Source organism: Anas platyrhynchos, chromosome 24 (assembly GCF_047663525.1).
Source record: "Anas platyrhynchos isolate ZD024472 breed Pekin duck chromosome 24, IASCAAS_PekinDuck_T2T, whole genome shotgun sequence".
Lineage (NCBI taxonomy): Eukaryota > Metazoa > Chordata > Aves > Anseriformes > Anatidae > Anas > Anas platyrhynchos.
Window position 1 is genome coordinate 7,058,962 of NC_092610.1, and position 18,032 is coordinate 7,076,993.

The window sequence follows — 18,032 nt, forward strand, 5'->3', positions numbered from 1 at the left end:
TTCAGTAACCATTGTGCTCTACTTAAAGTTGTGCAAATATTTTGCTTTCTTCTGTTAGTTTTGAATAATTTGTTAAACAAAGGTGAATGAGATGCTGCACATAAATATAGCAAAGAGGAAATTTTACCTGTGAGATGCTGGCTACGGCTGATGTAGAAATATTGACAACAGTTGAAGATGTAGACACGGGATTGGCATTGGTAGTTGATGCTGTAAAATTAAGAATTACTTCATATAAATATATATGTTTCAAGAGAAGTACGAGAGACAAGACCAACCTAAGATGTAAAATAAGTTAGTAAGTTCTTACTGGCTTAGGTGCAAGCATTTGTGCTTCCAGCAGAACTCTGCTTGTAATGGCCAAAAAAGTGTTGGGGGGTATCTTGAAACCAGTTAAATTTCCACCGGGCTTACAGGGGAGGAGAACTGACACACAGTGATCTTTAAAAACATCATTTTCAAGTGTTTCAGAAATTTTACCTAGAGCTTTTAAAAAGATTTTTCCCCCTCTGTGCCCGCTAAGCAACTGGAGTTTAATCAGAATGGCTACATACCTTTACTAAAAGTTTTGAGAAGACAGAAATCACATTCATATTTAATTATAAGCAATTAAAAATGAATCAGAATAAACAACAGACATGAAGTGTGTTTAAATCAGTTCAATAACAAAATGCTTATCTGTTTACATTGGAATTAGTATGTTTAGTTTAATTAGATCAAAAAAAAAAATAAGGAAAGAGTAAAAATATTTCAAAATATAGTAAGGGTGCTTCCTAGTGGAGAAACGAATACATCTCCCCATATATATATATACCTGTAAGATTACAACTAGTTTTTGGATGAGAGTTTCTGAAATAATTTGTCAACATGTAGGACAAATTGTTAGAGACATCTAGTTGTTAGTAAGAATTTTAAGATGTTTAATACTCTTCACATGACTGCATTCAGTTCTTCTAAAGTACTTAAGAGGCAACTAGATCTTCCGGGAACAACTCATGGCATCTGCTATATATCATTTAGCAGATTTGATGATTTTACAGTGGCAAGGCCATAACATTAAACCTTACTCCACAGAGTTTCAGGAACCTCAAGGATTACTGAAAACAAATACAGAAATAAGCACGAACAAAACCAGCATGTACTAAACCAAGTGCCACCAAGAAATATTTTCTTTTGCTAAATCTAATTTCTTTACACACAAATAAAACCAAAAATTATTAAGAAACTTATGAAAAGACTTGCAGAAATCCACAATATCACCTAGTTTACCATCACTCTGAGAAAAGCCTTTCTGCAAATCACATCCATGCAGAATTCACCCCAAGACTGAAGAACTCAACATCCTGAAGACTTCAGTATTTCTACCCCAGAGAAGCCGCAAAGGGGAACAGACCACCACGAACTCTTAATCAATATACATTGTGTTACAGCAAGCACAGGTACTACCTGGTAAACAGCTCCTGGAAAGAGGAATCGATCCAAAATATGCCTCAAAAAAGGTGAAAAACAAAAGAAATACATCTTAAAAGAAGTGCAGAGATACACAGTATTTACAAGAGGTGGGAAATGTGAAGTGGCCTCTCTACAGAAGCAAAAATAAAGGCAAGTGATTAGCCCGTCGGAATCCCCTCACAGATAGGAGCAGCAGCGTTCAAAAACAGGTGGAAGGAAGTTTTGGGGGTGAACATTTAGAAAAAGGAAAAAAGGCTGCACTAAACAGTAATAATGGCAATGAAGATATTCAAGTGCATGTTGTAGCTATGCAGCTACTAGAAGCAGGAGCTGTGAGCGTCAGGGACTTGTCAGATACTCCTCAAATGCAATTGCTGAAGAGCCAGGGATAGTTTCCAAATAAAAATCCTTTTAACTATACGTATTACAGAAACAATCAAAGCTGCTGTCAATAGTAAGAAAATGCCACCTGGTAGGGCACTGCAAAGCATGGATCTCCAGAAAAGCTGAAAAGCTCCTTGCTAACACAGAATGAAGCTGCTGGGAAGCTGGAAGAAATGAACTACTAAAGTTGTTCTACCATGTCGCTCAAAATTATCATGGAGAGCAAACAGAAAGAGATTCACCTCTGTAGTGCACTGAAGAGGCTGCTTCTCCACTGAGACAGATCACAGAAGTTTAAAAATAAACATAGCAAAAAACTTCCAAGAGCTGGGACTCTGGTTAAAAACACAGACCACCCAATCCCCAACTTCGCTGTTTACCTTAACTCCAGTCTCATTCCAAGATTACTTTTTTAATTATCCTGTATCTGTAAAATGTAACACATCAGATCTTTATAAATGGCTTCTACTACATAGATCAAGCAATTCTTTCTGCACAGGGGGTCAGCACCTTTGCCTCTAAATGGGCCAAAAACACACAAAAATGTTTTGCATGGATGTGCCAGAAGGGACTTTTCATGATCATTTCATGATCTCAGTTTTAATGGACCTGTAAACAGCAGTCTTTGCCTTGAAGCTGCCATGTCTCTTTTTCTCTTCTGATTTCTCGTTTTCTCCCCCACTTTCAGAGCTCGTCTTCAGACCTTTCATCCCTAACTCCCCTGCCTCATTCATCCCATTCTGTCTTGCTTCAGTTGTTTTCAAAGATCCTCTTTCAAGCTGCTTCATGTGCTGGGAAGGGAAATGGTAATTAATGCATTTTACATTTCACTTGGCTGCATTGCTCACATGGAAGAAAGAGGTGAGGCAAGAAGCAGCCATCCCTCCCATGTCACTGTCAGCACTTCACAGAGCCTCTGCTACTTGCCATCACAGCTACAGCTTGCATGAGTACAAAAAACAAAATTCTCAGTAACTAAGCGTCATCTGACCTATTACAAGGGATTAAATATCGTATTAGTTCAGTCCACCATTAGTCTTCAGACTAAATTGTATTGATCATGCACTGTAAACATGTCCGTTGGGCCAGCAGCACCATACAACTGTTTAGCACTCTGTTTTGTTTGAAAAAAATATATATATATAAAAAGATAGATCTTCAAGAGATCAATGGTCTTTGTCCATCCTTCCAGCTCCTGTTCTCCACTACCTCCCCTGCACCACCAGTCCAAACAGAGACTTATTTTTTCACACTTTCAAAGTGCAGTCCGAAGGGAAACTCTTCTCACAACATGAGACTCCTAGGCCACATTCTTACAGATGTACAGGTCAAGTATTTTAAAATCTTCCTGCGAAGTGAGGACTGACAAGTGATCTCTTTTACCTCATTTATTCCCAGGGATTTACCTGCTTGCTGTAGCACACCAGCTGACAAAACTGCTTGAGGTCATATTATGCAGAACTATTTCTGACAAATTCCCCTTTGCAGTTAGGGCTAGTGCTATAAAACATTACCATTTATTCTGCCAGTTGAAGTACCTGGAGAAGAGTTATATTTAAAGAATGGTAGATTTCCAGTGGTATACTTCTTATCACAAACTACGAATATGAGAAGTAAATTGAGAATAAACACTACACTGTGCCATTTACCGTCACAATGAAGCAAGGCTGAGCACGTACCATGACATAAAATGTCTTTCCTATCACTGAAAGACATGCTAAAGAAATCTATTATCTAATTATTCTCCTTTACTTGGCACTCGTTAGAACACATCTGGATATGGCATTCAGTTTTGGTCCTCAAGCACATGAAAAATGCTGCTAAACTTGAACAGGTCTGTCATAGAACTACCCAAATGGTCAGAAGCTGGAGCATGTGCCCTGCGAGGGGATGCTGGGGGCAGTGGGCTTCCTCAGGCTGGAGAAGAGATGGCTTTGGGGCACCTAACATCAGCCTGCAATATCTACAAGGAAGTAATCAAGAAGACAGCGCCAGGTTCTTTTTGCAGGTGCACAGACAGAGAAAGAGACAAATCGTCAAATCATGAAGGAGAGGATGTTCTGACTTGACAAAAAAATAAAAATAAAAAAAATCATGATGACATTCTGTCACTGGAGGTGGTGAAACCCCGATCCTTGGAAGTTTGTGAAACCCAAATGGATAAAGCCCTGAGCAGCCTGGTCTGAATTCAGTGCCAACCATTCTTTGAGCAGGAGGATGGACTAAAGATTCCTGAAGTCCCGCAGTTATTCCATGAAAATATCACACATGAAATAGATGAAGTATTCCTGAAATGCTTCCTACAACCTATAGAGACAAATTTTCATAATTCATCACCCAAATGTAAATGACAAAAATTCAGTCTAAAAAAAGGATAACTATTTGCACATATTTGCCATAAGCTGATTGCTATGGAAGCTGGTGAAAGTCAGCACACAGCTTTCTTAGATGGGACACTTTGGCGGTGGGAATACCTGTAGACTAGTTCTGTAATCACAAATCCACTTTCCAAGCTGGAGGCCTCACACAAACAAGACAATATCCTGCTGTGCGTGTGTGGAGGGAGAGGGGGAGCATATACATATAATATAGGAGCCTTCTACTGCCAGAAGGAAATAAAAAAAAATCCATCCTGAGTCAGTACATTTACTGACTTCAAGCTGAAGACCAACAACAACAAGCTGCATGAACATTCCCAGTAAAGGCATGCAAGAACACAACATTTAGTCTCCTTTCCCCATCCCATTTGCTCTTCACCCTGTTAAGTCCATCAGCATGGCACCAACAAGCCAGCCTGGTGCATACAGAGGTACGTAGCAAATACAAAGCCAAATACATACACACGCTCAAATAGAAAAGAGACAAAGCATAAAGAAGCATGCACAAACCAAGAACAAACGTGCAAGCCTCTCTATTTGTGGTATCTATACTCAATTAGGTGGAGAGAGATGCAGATAAAAACCATGCCAAGTTACCTTCAATGGAATAAGAATAATGTGCTGGGCTGGGCTGGCTTGTGGTTAACCCTGTAGTGCAGGTAAGAACACTGTGCTGACTTGTAGATGGAGTCTGAATTAAACCACTTTCAGGTTTCATACCTGGCCACAGTGCACCTGAATCAGATAAATTGGACCAGTTATAAACAAATATGCTGGGACCAAACAGCATGCTGCTACCTCAGATTAAGATTTTTTGCTTGTCACAAAAGCAAGGAACAAATCACACATGGAAAATGTTTAATTTCTGCATTAGGAAGCCCTGATTGTCAGGCAGCACATGGGTTAGAAGTGCTGACAAAACTCGCTGAAAGAGAAAATTAAAACCACCAACAAGACCAATTTCCAAAGCTTTCAATTAAAAACCCATTAGTGTAACAGTAAGACTCACTGCCACGTAGGTATAAATGAACTGCTAATACCTGTGATGTTTTGGGCTGAGTTTCACAGCATTGTAAATGACCTCAGCTATTACATAGCAAGGCTGGGGTTGGTATCAGTTGATGTCAAGGTCAACACTTCTACTGCTTCACTGGGTTTTGGGTCAAATACTTAAAAACAAGCTAAAAGTCAGTAAAAGAAAAAAAAAGGGGGGGGGATCTGAAAGTTTCCTCTAACTTTTCTGCCATTCTAGAAAGTATTTGTAACAATAATGGCCAAAGCACACATACAGCAATGTGATTTTTAATTTGTATGTACGAGGCACACACAGGAAGTGTGGTTTTAGCTCAGGCACTGTGTTACGGCCTAGTCTGCTGTACTGGTGACAACAGCATCTGACTGCAGTAACTCATCTGGGGCCTGGCTCTTCAGGACTTGTCAGGCGCTTTTTGTTGTTGTTGTTGTTTTGCTTGTTTGTTTTTTGTTTCTGAATTCAAATTTCATCATTTCTGTTTCTTGCAATTGTAAGCCCCAGGAATCCAGCTGGGGTCTGAAAGATGATTGTCAAATACTCAAGACGCTCCAACTTTTCCACCCTCCTGGACCAAGATTTGTTTCAAGGAAGTAGAAAAATTTTCCCTTGGAATAAGGGACTGTGTTTTTAAGTTTGTATAGAAGAAAAGTGCGTTCATTCTTTCAGTACCAGACTGATGGGATAAAAGGATGCTAAGGTCACATTTTTATGGGATTAATGACTCAAAATTATCAACCCAGAGTATGAAATACATCTAGTAGTTAAAGCTGCTGCAGTCCCCATGGCAAAAGTCTAACCTGCCTGGGGTTAACCTACAGCCAGTTAAATGCATTTCTCCTTGGCCTGCAGTAAAAAAGCAGGAATTAGCTCAGAAGATGTACTTTAAAACAAGCAGGAGCGTGCAAAGCAGAGGGACAAAGGGCATCTGGAGCTAGGCACAAAGCTCAGGGCCAGCAGAAAGATCAACCTCTGTCTTAAACCCCTTACAATTCAGGGAGGAAAGCACCAGCATCATGGCTACAAAAAATAATTGCAGCCTTTCAGCTGCTCCAGCAGGATGAGCCATGAGCTACAAGCTCAGAGTCTCTTATGCAGAAGGTCACAGGAGATCCTAGAGCCAGATGAGGAGTATCTCCAAGATCTCACTCCTCATTGCAGCTTTGGTCAGAATCAAATTCTGCAGTGGTTCTTTGAGATTGGGTATGTAGATAAATCAGTCAGTCACCTATGAGTCAAATTAACTCACCCATCTGTCTATCTGTATAGCCACTCAGGGTTTGGTTCTTGTTTTTGTTATGGTTTCAAACCTTGAGAACCTTGATAATCAGCAAACAAAAGCGAAAAACTGATTTAAGGACGATTGCAAACGTATTGCAGAAATTCCATGACAAAACGTATGGGAAACAAATCCTTTAAGGAGAGTAGAAGGCATTGTTTTTGTTTAGTCTGGAAAGGGAATGCTACAGTCTTCAATTAAGTAAGTAATTTTTAGAGAGGACAGTAACCAAAGCTCATCACAGTGCGAGATAAGTGGACAAGTAGCAAAGGGCATTGATATCAGACATTCACAGAATACACCAAGGTACCTAACCGCTGTGATGGTGAAACACAAACCACCTCTGAATGCTGTAGGATACTCATCATACACTGGGTTTAAAGCCAGATCAAACAGACATGTCAGAGGTTTTCACAGGGTTGGTTGGATGCAAGTGCAGGAGCTAACTCAGGGTGTGTGTGAAGACATCTTTCATACCCAGCTTTCCACGACCGTCTCTTTGTCATCACTCAACGTGCCTTTCTACGTGACGCTCTACATTCTGTTCAGAAAGGCACGCTCTTGCACTGGCAATGCACATCCTTCCCTGTCATCCTGCATTTAGAAACTAGTGCAGCCTCCAAGATGACCAAGAGAGCAGGACGAGATGGATGTAAGACTCCTGCACATCTGATGGCAGCACTGCAGCTGAGGCAGAAGAATGTCATAGGACACATGTACGTACACAGAAAGACCCCACACAGTATAGTCTACCACATGTATGTTTTTCTGGAGTTAATGTAAACCATCACATCCACAATATTTCTAACACAATCTTAAAGCCATGCACATACAGGTTGTATGTCATTACTCTCATTTTAATCTGTTGTTTTTTGTTAAATAAATCTCTCCAGACCACAAACATGTTTTGTGTGCAACAGTCAGCAGAGCACTAAACAACAGAGCACTAATCACAAAAAAAATTATTCCAGCACAAGGACAAGTGACAAACAGGCATATATATGTACACATACATACGTGTGTGTGTGTGTGTATATACACATATATATATACACGTGTATATACACACACACACACAGTAATATATATATGTGTATATACACACACACACACACACAGAAGGCCATCTGTTCTCCAAAGGCAGCACCCTGAACTGAGTGATCTCAGGACTGTGTTTATTTTTGTCAGCTGCTTCAACTTCATGCATAAAGCCTTGCTCCAGTTAAGAAATCCATGATGCCTTCTTTTTGACATAGAAGCAAATGCACAGTAATAAGACACACAAACCTTTGGAGAAGGCCCTTTGATGTGCTGGTAAAACACTTGGCCTTCCTGGCCAAGTTCTCACCTGCTCAATGGAGATACTATGAGCAGACAATTTCTAGACTTTCCTTTGCATCATGCATATTTAATCCTCAACACTCCACCTGACCTGTCCATCTTCTCAGTATGATCACATACGTACTACTCTAGTAATGGAAATCATACTGGAAATGTATGATTTTAATATTTCCCTATTATTATTATTATATTTTATAATATTTTGTATAATATTATTTCCCTATTATTATTATTATATTATAATATAATTCAGAATAAAAAAATTGGGTATTTAATAGTAGTCCATGAAAACTTTACCAATGCATTTCAGTAATTGATCACATTTCAAAAAATATTTAATGGACAAAAGTTGCTATGAAGTTAATAGAAAATGCTGATCTCTTGCCTAGATCTTCAGAAGATACTTTGAATGCAACAGCAGAAATTAACAGTTAATTAACTAATTACTGGCAAATTCCACAGACTTTGAATTAAAAAAAAAAAAGGTAAAAAACCACCACTGCCACCAACAAAACACCACAAAAAAAAAAAAATCTATCACCCCACCATAAAAATTTCATAGACAGGTCTAAAATACCTTTTTAAAACATCTTGGCCTACAAAACCAAACCAAACCAAAAAATATATATATATATAAAAAAGGAAACACAGCACAGAAAAATAGAGAAGCAGCCTCAGTGCACTGTCCACAACAAACTGCCAATAAACAAACAAGTGAAGGAAATGACACCACCAGCCACTGTTCAGATGCACCAGAAGATCCTGAAAGCAAAGGGTAGGCACCCTGGGAAGAAGAGTACATTCCAATGACCATACCACAGAGTCAGGCACTGTCTGTCAGTAGCTGACTGTTTGAGAACACCCAACACTAATTCACAAAAAAAAAAGACGAGTACGGTGTTTAGAAAGACAGCAGACAAACTACAGTGGCAACTGAAGACTTGGGTCTGGACATGATGGAAGACAGACTAGATGATCTTCAAAGGTCCCTCCCAACCCAAACCACTCTACAATTCTGTGACATCAGCATCAAAACTCTCCATGCTCATTCATCTTTCCAGGGACAAGCTTTCCTGAAGGAATGACTGGAGAGGTCAGAAATCACAACGGACATATTTGAACCTTACTGAAGGGACTGCGCTAGAAGTGCAGAAGCAGCAAACATCAACAGTCACCCAAATGCCCCTCTTCTCCCGAAGAGCCTCAAGTCTCTCTTTAAAACAGATCTCACACCCTCAAAGCTCCTACTTCATGTCTTTCAAGCAGTTACAACAACATATCTCAGCATTAATACAGTGCTAATGTGATTTGGGAAACACTGATTAAACCCTAATGAGCCAGCTACTACAGAATTATCATTATATTCCTAAGGATACCTCAATGACAAACAAAAACTCCTTTCCAATAATTCCAGCTATATGGGGGGAGAGCGAGAAGAAAAGGGGCTGGAGGGGAAGAAGTGCATATATAAGTTTTACATGTTGACCATTTTCATAAAGATAACAATTTGTGCCAAATTACATGGTAATGTAGCATATCTAATAAGAATGAGCACAGTTGCATCTGCTTTTCCACACCATCTTTTAAAAATACCATGACATATCTGTTGTTTTGTAATATATATATAAAAGTACTGGCTCTGTCAGTGGCTAGCAAGCCATACATGTTGCTTTGTTTTTATAAAATTAGTTCAGCTATAAAAACCACTGTTTTACACCCAGAATTCCTAAGATTTTAGCACTGAAAATAAATTGGCAAGAGGCTCTGTTAAAATAGCTATAGCTATGCAATATGACCACAACCCCCCAAAACAAACGTTTCATTGCTATCTCACAGCTGCACAGCTCACTGACAACATGTTTTCTTCTGTGTTACCTGTGTGGAAGGGTGATGCTCTCCCCTCTCATTAGAGCTAGGCACTGAGGGGCAAAACAGCCTCCGCCACCACACATTTTTGAGAGCTGGCAACATCACACATTTTCATACATGAAACCAAGCAGAGCAAGATCAAAAATGAAAAGAGAAGTTTAAATGTTAATTTGTAATAATCAGTCACATAATTTCATAATTTCTTAACCATTTTTTTCTCCATCATCTGTCACTTCAACATATAGAGCATGAGAAAAGACCAGATAGCTCCTTTCACTAACTCACATCTCTCAGATGTAGATGTTTCTGTCTGCACTACTCATCCCCAACACCCTTTATACTTCACAGAGAAAAACAGCAATTATATTCTAAAACAGACCAAGACCCCAGGAGGTGTGTCTTTCTCTCCATGCTCTATAAGGGAAGCACGTGGTGAATAGCTCAAAACCTCGCCATCACGCTTTAGATGCTCAGTTACAACAGGACACTTATCCTCCAATCATTTGCAAAAATTGCAATGGCTGATAGAGGGAGGGCTCAAGTATCAGAGCAACTTAAGCAAACTTATTTTTTGAGAAAACTCAAGAGACATTTTAGCATGAAATCTGCATTTGGTGAAACATGAGATAACAAAACAAGTCTTATTCCTGGCCAGCAAAAAGGAAAGGAAAAATATCTTCAAGCAGAGATGATCTAGTACGAGGCTTTGCATGTTTTCACTGACCAGGAAACTGCACAAATGCAGCTATGACTGGAAAAAATGATGACCCCAAACTATGAAACATCTGGCAAGCTTCATGGATAGACTTTCAAATTACTGGCCAGGAAAACAACTTTGGGAAAACAGGATTTTATAATATTAAGTCCCATCTAGAGGTATCTCCCACTAAATCAGAGCTATTGCCACAAAAACTCTTTCTCATCTTTCACTTAAATCCACAATTTAAGCCAGGCATGTGCTCTTCTATATGCTTTTCTCTCTAATACATCTGGTTAAACTTAACATTTGCTTTTTAATGAGACACAAAACAGCAACTACAGGCACTAAAAGTTTTTGAAAATTTACTTCTTACCGAAAGGAGGTAGTCCGTAGGTTTGGGTGGTCTGGGGGTAGATCGTGTAGGGCTGAGATTGCTGTAGTGCTTGGTACTGAGTCTGACCAGGGTAAGGGCTCATTGTTTCCGATACAGGTACAGAAAGAATATGTGCATATGGCCTTATTAAAAAGAAGGAAAACAAAAAACAAAAAAAACACACTATTTACCTTATGCAGCTTTCAACCTCCGAGCCAGAAAACACCTTATTAAATTGCTTCAGAAAGAAGAAACAATTCACACTGACACACACTCTCAGTGTAACACCCACTCGCGTTTCCTAATCTGACAGGCTCTTGGTTTGCTTGTTTCTTCCGGTGAAACCAGAGGAAGCTCTCTCCTTCACAGCAACAGAACACTACTTCTTTCTTCAGGACTGGGAAGGCAAGGGGAGAGGGGAAGAAAGAACTCCCTTTTCCAATAGGCATAAGCAGTTAGTTTCAATCATCATGCCTCCCAGCATCGATTTCTAAAGCTAATATTGTATAGCACTACGTATCAGAACTAATGGAACAAAGAGACTATACAAAAGTAAGCATGGGGGATTTAGACCTACTATTCTGTGCTATGGGGAAAAACTATTAACATCCCCAAATGTGGTAAACAACCAGCAAAATCTCATACTTCCCTTATATTCATTTATGTCTGCCTATTCCTCAAATACTACAGGCAGTATTCAACAAGACTATTGTGTTGCTAATTACTTGAAGATGCTCCTTCATCCTTGTGAAGGTAAGACAGTGGCCACTGAAGCCAAAGGGTGACTTCTACTAGCTTCAGTGTCCACAGCAGTCTGTTGCCTAGCAGATATGAAAGCGCAAGTAAAGCATAACAGAAACGCATAAAGATGCAAAATATTACTTCAGAAAGGAGTTACAACATTTTATAACAATTGTTCAACTTACTTTGTAGAATACATTTGTGAGGTATAATCATTTGATGACCTTGGGATATAATCTGTGCATGTCATAACTGGAAAAAAATAGTTTATATAATTACACAGGAGATTTCAAAACCCAACAATTAATGTCAATTAAGTATCACCATATACAGTCCATTTTAACCAACACACAGTATTTAACAAAAGTTTTTTAGTTCCTTGGATATCTGTTTTAAAGTGAATTCTGAAAAAAAAATGGAGCATTAAAACATAACAAAAATGTTCTTGCTGATTCACAGCAGGTAAATGCTTGTCAGTACCACTTCTCCCTTTGTAAGCGTGCTTCCTCTTTACCACCTGGTGCCGTCAGCTTTTGCAATTATCATTACAAAACCTCAACTTCAGCCCCAGCCCCCATGCTTGCACATACCAAATGGCCTTCATGTGCACCAAGGTTAATGTTTCATTTCTGTACCCTGGATCAGACACCTGAGCAGGTGTCGGTTTTGCTAAGCGTCTCTCTTCTCCCTCCCCAAGCCTGGGCAGTGCCCAGGCCTGGCATAGTACAGCTCATTTTCTGCTTACACAGGAGTTCGCAGGCTCATTTTCTCACATGAACTCAGTATGACTCCTACCAAAGAAGTAAGAGCAGAGAACATGCTTCCCTGCGTACTGCCTGTACCCACAGCATGGCTCCAACAACCTTTCTTTCTTTGGAAGAGCTGTTGCCAGCTTAACAAACTCAATCCCACAGACCATGGGCTGAGCACAGTGCACAAAGCTCAGAGTCCGAAAACGGATGACCTCAAAAGAAATTTGACAACTGCATGTAATGGAACGCTTCTGGTTTTTAACATTGTCTACAGTTCTAGAATACCTCTTATGAGACAGTTCTCAATGATAACACTGGGGTGGAAAAGGGTGCCATTAAAAATATTGAATTCAGATGAGCACACCCGATAAATACTCAGTTGTCCATCAAACTAGGGAAGTGAGGATGTGCAGGACCCCTTGCACAGTTTCTAGCACCATACAGCCCCTCTCTTGCACAACACCTCCATAGAGGACTATGGTGCAGTCACCTCCAAGCTAAACATAATTTTTGGCTGTAAGTCTGTAGAGTGCATGGGTTTATCAGTTCAGTTCTAAAAGCACCATACCCAAATTCTTAGCAAACACAGCTGTGCTGCTTATGGATCCATACAACTTCTAGAATTTCTAAATGCCTTATCCAGATAGACAGCAGATTTTGCAGGCTAAAACTTCTGATAACTCCCAGAACTGCAACAGCACATTGATTAAAACAGCAAACATGCAATCAGTTAGCAATGGGAAGTTATACATTACATATTTTCAACTAAGTTGAACTGATTTACAGTTTTAAGTAACTACAGGCAGTCAGAATTATTCTGCACAGAAATTTACTTCCATAACAGCCCCAGCCCTCTTTTTCTAAAGGGGAGGATAGATTCCACCTCTCACTTACTATGCAATCTTTTTAATTTTCTGCCTCAGTTTCCCCTCCACTTACTTTAAGGAATTTCTGCAGACATTAGATAAAGTTCAGAGTCTAAGACTAAGTGTATAGTGTATTATTAGGGAAAAAAACAAACAAACAAAAAAAAACCAGCTGTGTAGAGATAATGACTTACAAAACTAATATCTTTTATAATGGGCATTATTATTGATCAACACAACCCTTCTCTGAAGAAAAACAATACACGAGGCAGGTAAGACATAGCAGTAACCAGCAGCAAGTTTGGGGACAGTAATACAGAGGTAGATAGCAAATGGTATCTGCATACTATCGGCCACACAAAGAGAGGCATTAGTGCTTTGTTAGCACCACAGGAAACCTTCACCTTACAACTGATAGTGAGGATAGGCAAAAGATTACTAGGAGGAGACAAAGCTAGTACTTGATGAAGCAAAATAGTAAGACCACTGAAAGAAATGAGGAAAGACACCAAGAGCAGAAAAACTCTGAGATACTTACTCTCACTTGACATGGAAAGGTTTGAACCAAGGTTTGAAGATTCAGGTTTCTGATCGCTGACTTCTGTGTTGCTCACATGACTGCTAGGACAAATAAAGGCTAATCATTAGCATTACGAACCTTTGCATTAACATCCTTGGGCATCTTAACCCTGGGTTTCAGCCTTCCAAACTGAGAGAAACTGATTCTTAACAGAAACTAGCTCTGCACTCTTTGATATTGCACACATACATCCTAAGAGACAGATCTGCAACTCTGATTAGACATTAAACTGTCATCACCTTCAGCATGTTAACTCACCAACTGATCTCTGGATACGGGGCTATATCTTCACTGACAGCTCACCAGACCTAGCAACTTGGTGCTGCTGCCCGCAGTGCTAAGTATGAACTTTCCTCCTGGCCACCTAAACCCTGCAGTTCAGGCACCTACCAGGCTCTTCCATGAGAGTTTAATTTGCTAAACCAGCACAAAAAATCATGGAGTTGTTTTTGCTTGGACAATAGACTAAAACTTGGTGCAGGGGGTGAACTACAAGCAGGAACTCCTCCTCTCAGGAGCAATAGCCTATTATGTTGTCTCCCTCACCTTGTAAAACTGCAGTCTGAAAACATCTGAATAAAACAGATGTCTCAAAACTTTGTGAAAAGCTGTGTTGCAGAACTAAAAATAATAAAATTAACAATAAAATGAAAAAAGTAAAAAAGTAATTTCATTAAGAAATTAAATGTTCTTCATACTCTACATACAACACCAACACTTACGTGTAACTAAAATATCGCATTAAAAATTCAATATAATCTAGTAATTGGGCAAACATTTCTAAAGTATAAAACTGACACCCATCTCAAGGACGCTTAAACACTGGCCTTCAGGGCCAAACCCAGCCACAAGGCAACCTCCCTTGCAAGTGAGAGTCTGAGACAATAGAGCCACAACACACCACTCCCTGCAGCATCGGCTTAGGTCCTGTAGGCACAGGGGAGGAAGAAGCTGAGGAGAAAGCAATTAACCAGCAATGCCCATGGAGCTCCATCCACCCCAGGACTGCCACCTCCTGGCTGTGACAGCCCCTTGCTGCCCTGCTCCTTGTGACTGATGGGTTTGAGATAACCCCCTAAGGCTGGGAGGCAGTGCCAGGCAGGGAGTACAGCTCTCCTGGTAGAGCATGAGGGTATGGAAAGAGCTGAGTAGTGAGTGTTTGATTTCTCACACATGTAAGAATTCTTTCCTTCAGCTGGAGAGAAGGAATGAAGCTTGATCAAAATGCATTATCTGGCTTTTTCCCAAAAAAAAAAACTTTATAAATGAGAATCCTTGATTTTTATTTTTTTAACATTAGTAGCTGAACTCACTTCGATAACATATTTTGAGTTTTGCAAGAAAATAACACTTTTGTGAAGACTTGGGGCATGTGTCTACTATTATTCTTGGGGAAAACAATCCTGTGATTCTGTGGCACAGATAGTCAAGTCAGTGGCTGCTAAATTGCATGTAGTTTGTAAACAGATTGAGAGCTATAGAGCTACTTCTTGAGATCACTTCCTACGGAAAATGTAATAGCAGATAAAATAAAATTTCTGGTTATACCATAATTGCCCATGTTTCCTCTCTTTCTCATTGCTACTCCACTACTCACATACCTGTGCTTGTGGGACACATTCATCACAAGCGCTTTCATCAGAAACAATTTTTCAGTTCTCCCCAGCTCACAGAGAAATTGTCACTTGTACTACAACTGCCTTATACCACAGAGAGGTTCCCACAGACCAGCCTTATAAACAGAGCATGGTATATTCAAAGGGTTAAACTCTCTTATGCAGCTGGATGCCAGGACAGACTATTCCCACTAGTTACAGTCCTTCCCTTCCCCACTTGCAGAATTGAGTTAAAACAAATAAATTCAAAGTACTGACATAGCTGAAAATCACGCTGTTGTAGAGAAAGAGGTCTAATTATTTTAAAGTATTTCATAGGTTATGCTTACAATCAAACATAGATTTATCAAAATAGAACAACAGTATTTAAGCAGAACTACGATTAGGTTACAAATGCCCCCCATCCCCCTTTCTATTTTTAAATACTATACAAGGATGTTTACACTCAATAGGGCTGAATCCTGGGGCCACTAGTGTCTGTAGGAAAGCGGTGTGATGGGTAAAGGAGAACCCACACCCTTCACACCAGCGTTCAGACCTGGCTGTGGTGCCATCGATAGAGAGCAGAGGCACTCCTGGGCTAGGCTCATCTCACCTGACACTGGCTGGAAATGGAGCTTGCAGCAATTAGCTCAAGTTTCTAACTTTTAGGCACACAATGAATTTCACACACTGTTTACTCACTGTTTCCTGTCAAACTTTTTCCTTCAATATTCTTTTTTTAATAAGTATATAGCTACTAATATAATTCCGGGCTTCCATATACTACACCCACTCCTAGATGCATGGCACGCACTCTCCTCACTCACATTGGAATGTCAAAGGATCCACAAAGAAATCTTTCTTCAGTTGTTGCTGTTACTCACAGGAACAGAATAAAACCAAGTATAGCCATTCTCTGTACATATAATAATTGTGATTAACTCCTGAACACGAGAAAACTTCTACTATGCAAAAATAGTGCAATAGAACAGCTTTAAACAAAAGACGCTATCAGATTAAGAGCTTTTAATTTCTTAAAACAGTCATCCACATGGTTTTGCTGAGAAACGTAGCTCAGATTTATTGAGTCTGTCAGAAGAAATGCATGTTACATGCAGTGCACAACAGCCTCATCAGATTCTGTGAACAACACGATGCTTGATGATGCAATTAAAACTCTCTGTAGTTAGTTTTATAAAAGCTTAACACCAATCAGCATTATTTTTTTTTTAATTGGGAACTTAACCTCAAAATTATAGCCAATACAAAACTGAGTTATATTTGCCCTCTGCGACAAATACAGTAATATGCAAGCTTCTAAATTGGAAGTTTATAATCATATACAAGCACTAATAATTGTTCCATGCTAAAATCAAATTCAAAATTGCGTACCTCAAGCTTTGTTCTCTAGATTCCTGCATCTTGGCTTTTTTCACCTGCAAAGACAGAAATGTTCGGAGACACAACTAAAAAGAGCTGTCCTTGACAGAATCCACATACACAGACTTCCATTAGCAGATCACAACTGGTTACTATAGTGTTCGCATTAGTATCTAAATACAGAAAGCCTTGCATTGAACTCCAGAGCTAACCAGTGTAACCATGGATTCTTCATCTCAAAACAATCTTTTTCTAAATTAGAAAAGAAGTTCTGCAACTGAATGTATTAGCAAATTGCCATGTTCCTTAAATAAATAACAGGAGAGGATATATACAGCTACTTAATCTGATAAGGACTATTGTATAGAAATTAGATAAAAGAGCCATAATTAGTTGTTGTTGTTGTTGTTGTTTTTGTTGTTTGTTTGTTTTGTTTTAAATCTTATTCTGCATAATTTGGTACAGCTGCCAAAGGCTGCTGTTCCTTGCTCTTTCTTTAAGTAATGTACAAAGATAGGAACTTAAATATTTTTCCTGTCCATATCAGTAATAACAGGAGCTCTGATTTTCATTTCTGAATAAAAACAATATAGTTGAATCCAGTTCCCACAGAGCGTATTATACACCTGGAAGTACTGCCTTGAGCACAAGTTTGGTTTCTTGCATGCAGGCTACAAATACTATTTTGAAATTCTGGGTGGGATGAAAGGGTTAGTTTTTTTAACCTGTAGCTCTTTGAGCAAGGTGTTCCTGTGATACTCTGGCTTTACTTCCCCTGTCTCCTCCCTCTAACAGAAAGTTTTGCAGCCTTCCAAACCCCTGGAACACCTTTAGATGCCAACTATCCTGTTTCTGTACCGAAGCTGCACTCCGTTCATCCCAGTTCCTGCAGGGCACTTAGGATGCAGCAATTTTTAGCATCTCTCTTCTGCAAATCTTGAAACTTGGTGGGATGCAAAAACTATTTCCTGCCCATCACTAATCCTTGCAATTTACACTACAAATTTAAGTGTGAGGGAACGGTTTTAAACATAGCCTTTCACGGACTTGGAAAACATTTTTTCATTCTCCTGACACATGTTGTAAAATATTTAATGCAGGAACAGCACCTAGAAACAACAACTTAAGGATGATGTCAGGGCACAACAGGAGAGCTCTGTCACGATGCACTATCCTCCCAACTGAGCCCTGCAAGACCAAACTCCAACCTCGAGCCTTACATGGGGTCCCTATTTATCCTCTCCTGTATAAACCTTAAAAAAGCCTGCTGAAAGTTCTGCCAGAACCTCAACACACATACTTCCCTGAC

The 18,032-nt window shown here is 39.5% G+C and overlaps 1 protein-coding gene across 6 annotated transcripts in view; it reads right to left on the reverse strand.

The window, feature by feature from the left end:
- The window catches only part of EYA3 (EYA transcriptional coactivator and phosphatase 3), a 60,956-nt gene that overhangs the window by 18,657 nt on the left and 24,267 nt on the right, over positions 1 to 18,032 (reverse strand). For 2 of the 6 annotated variants that reach the window (XM_027443724.3, XM_072027472.1), the window contains exons 3-8: positions 16,736 to 16,779; positions 13,704 to 13,786; positions 11,733 to 11,799; positions 10,807 to 10,949; positions 4,812 to 4,949; positions 128 to 210 (exon numbers count right to left, since the gene is read on the reverse strand). In XM_027443724.3, the coding sequence (XP_027299525.1) occupies positions 128 to 210; positions 4,812 to 4,949; positions 10,807 to 10,949; positions 11,733 to 11,799; positions 13,704 to 13,786; positions 16,736 to 16,779 (558 nt within the window). Of the gene's footprint in view, positions 1 to 127; positions 211 to 4,811; positions 4,950 to 10,806; positions 10,950 to 11,098; positions 11,204 to 11,732; positions 11,800 to 13,703; positions 13,787 to 16,735; positions 16,780 to 18,032 lie in introns of those variants that run through there. The other 4 variants (XM_027443726.3, XM_027443729.3, XM_027443728.3 and 1 more) reach the window with 4 other exon arrangements.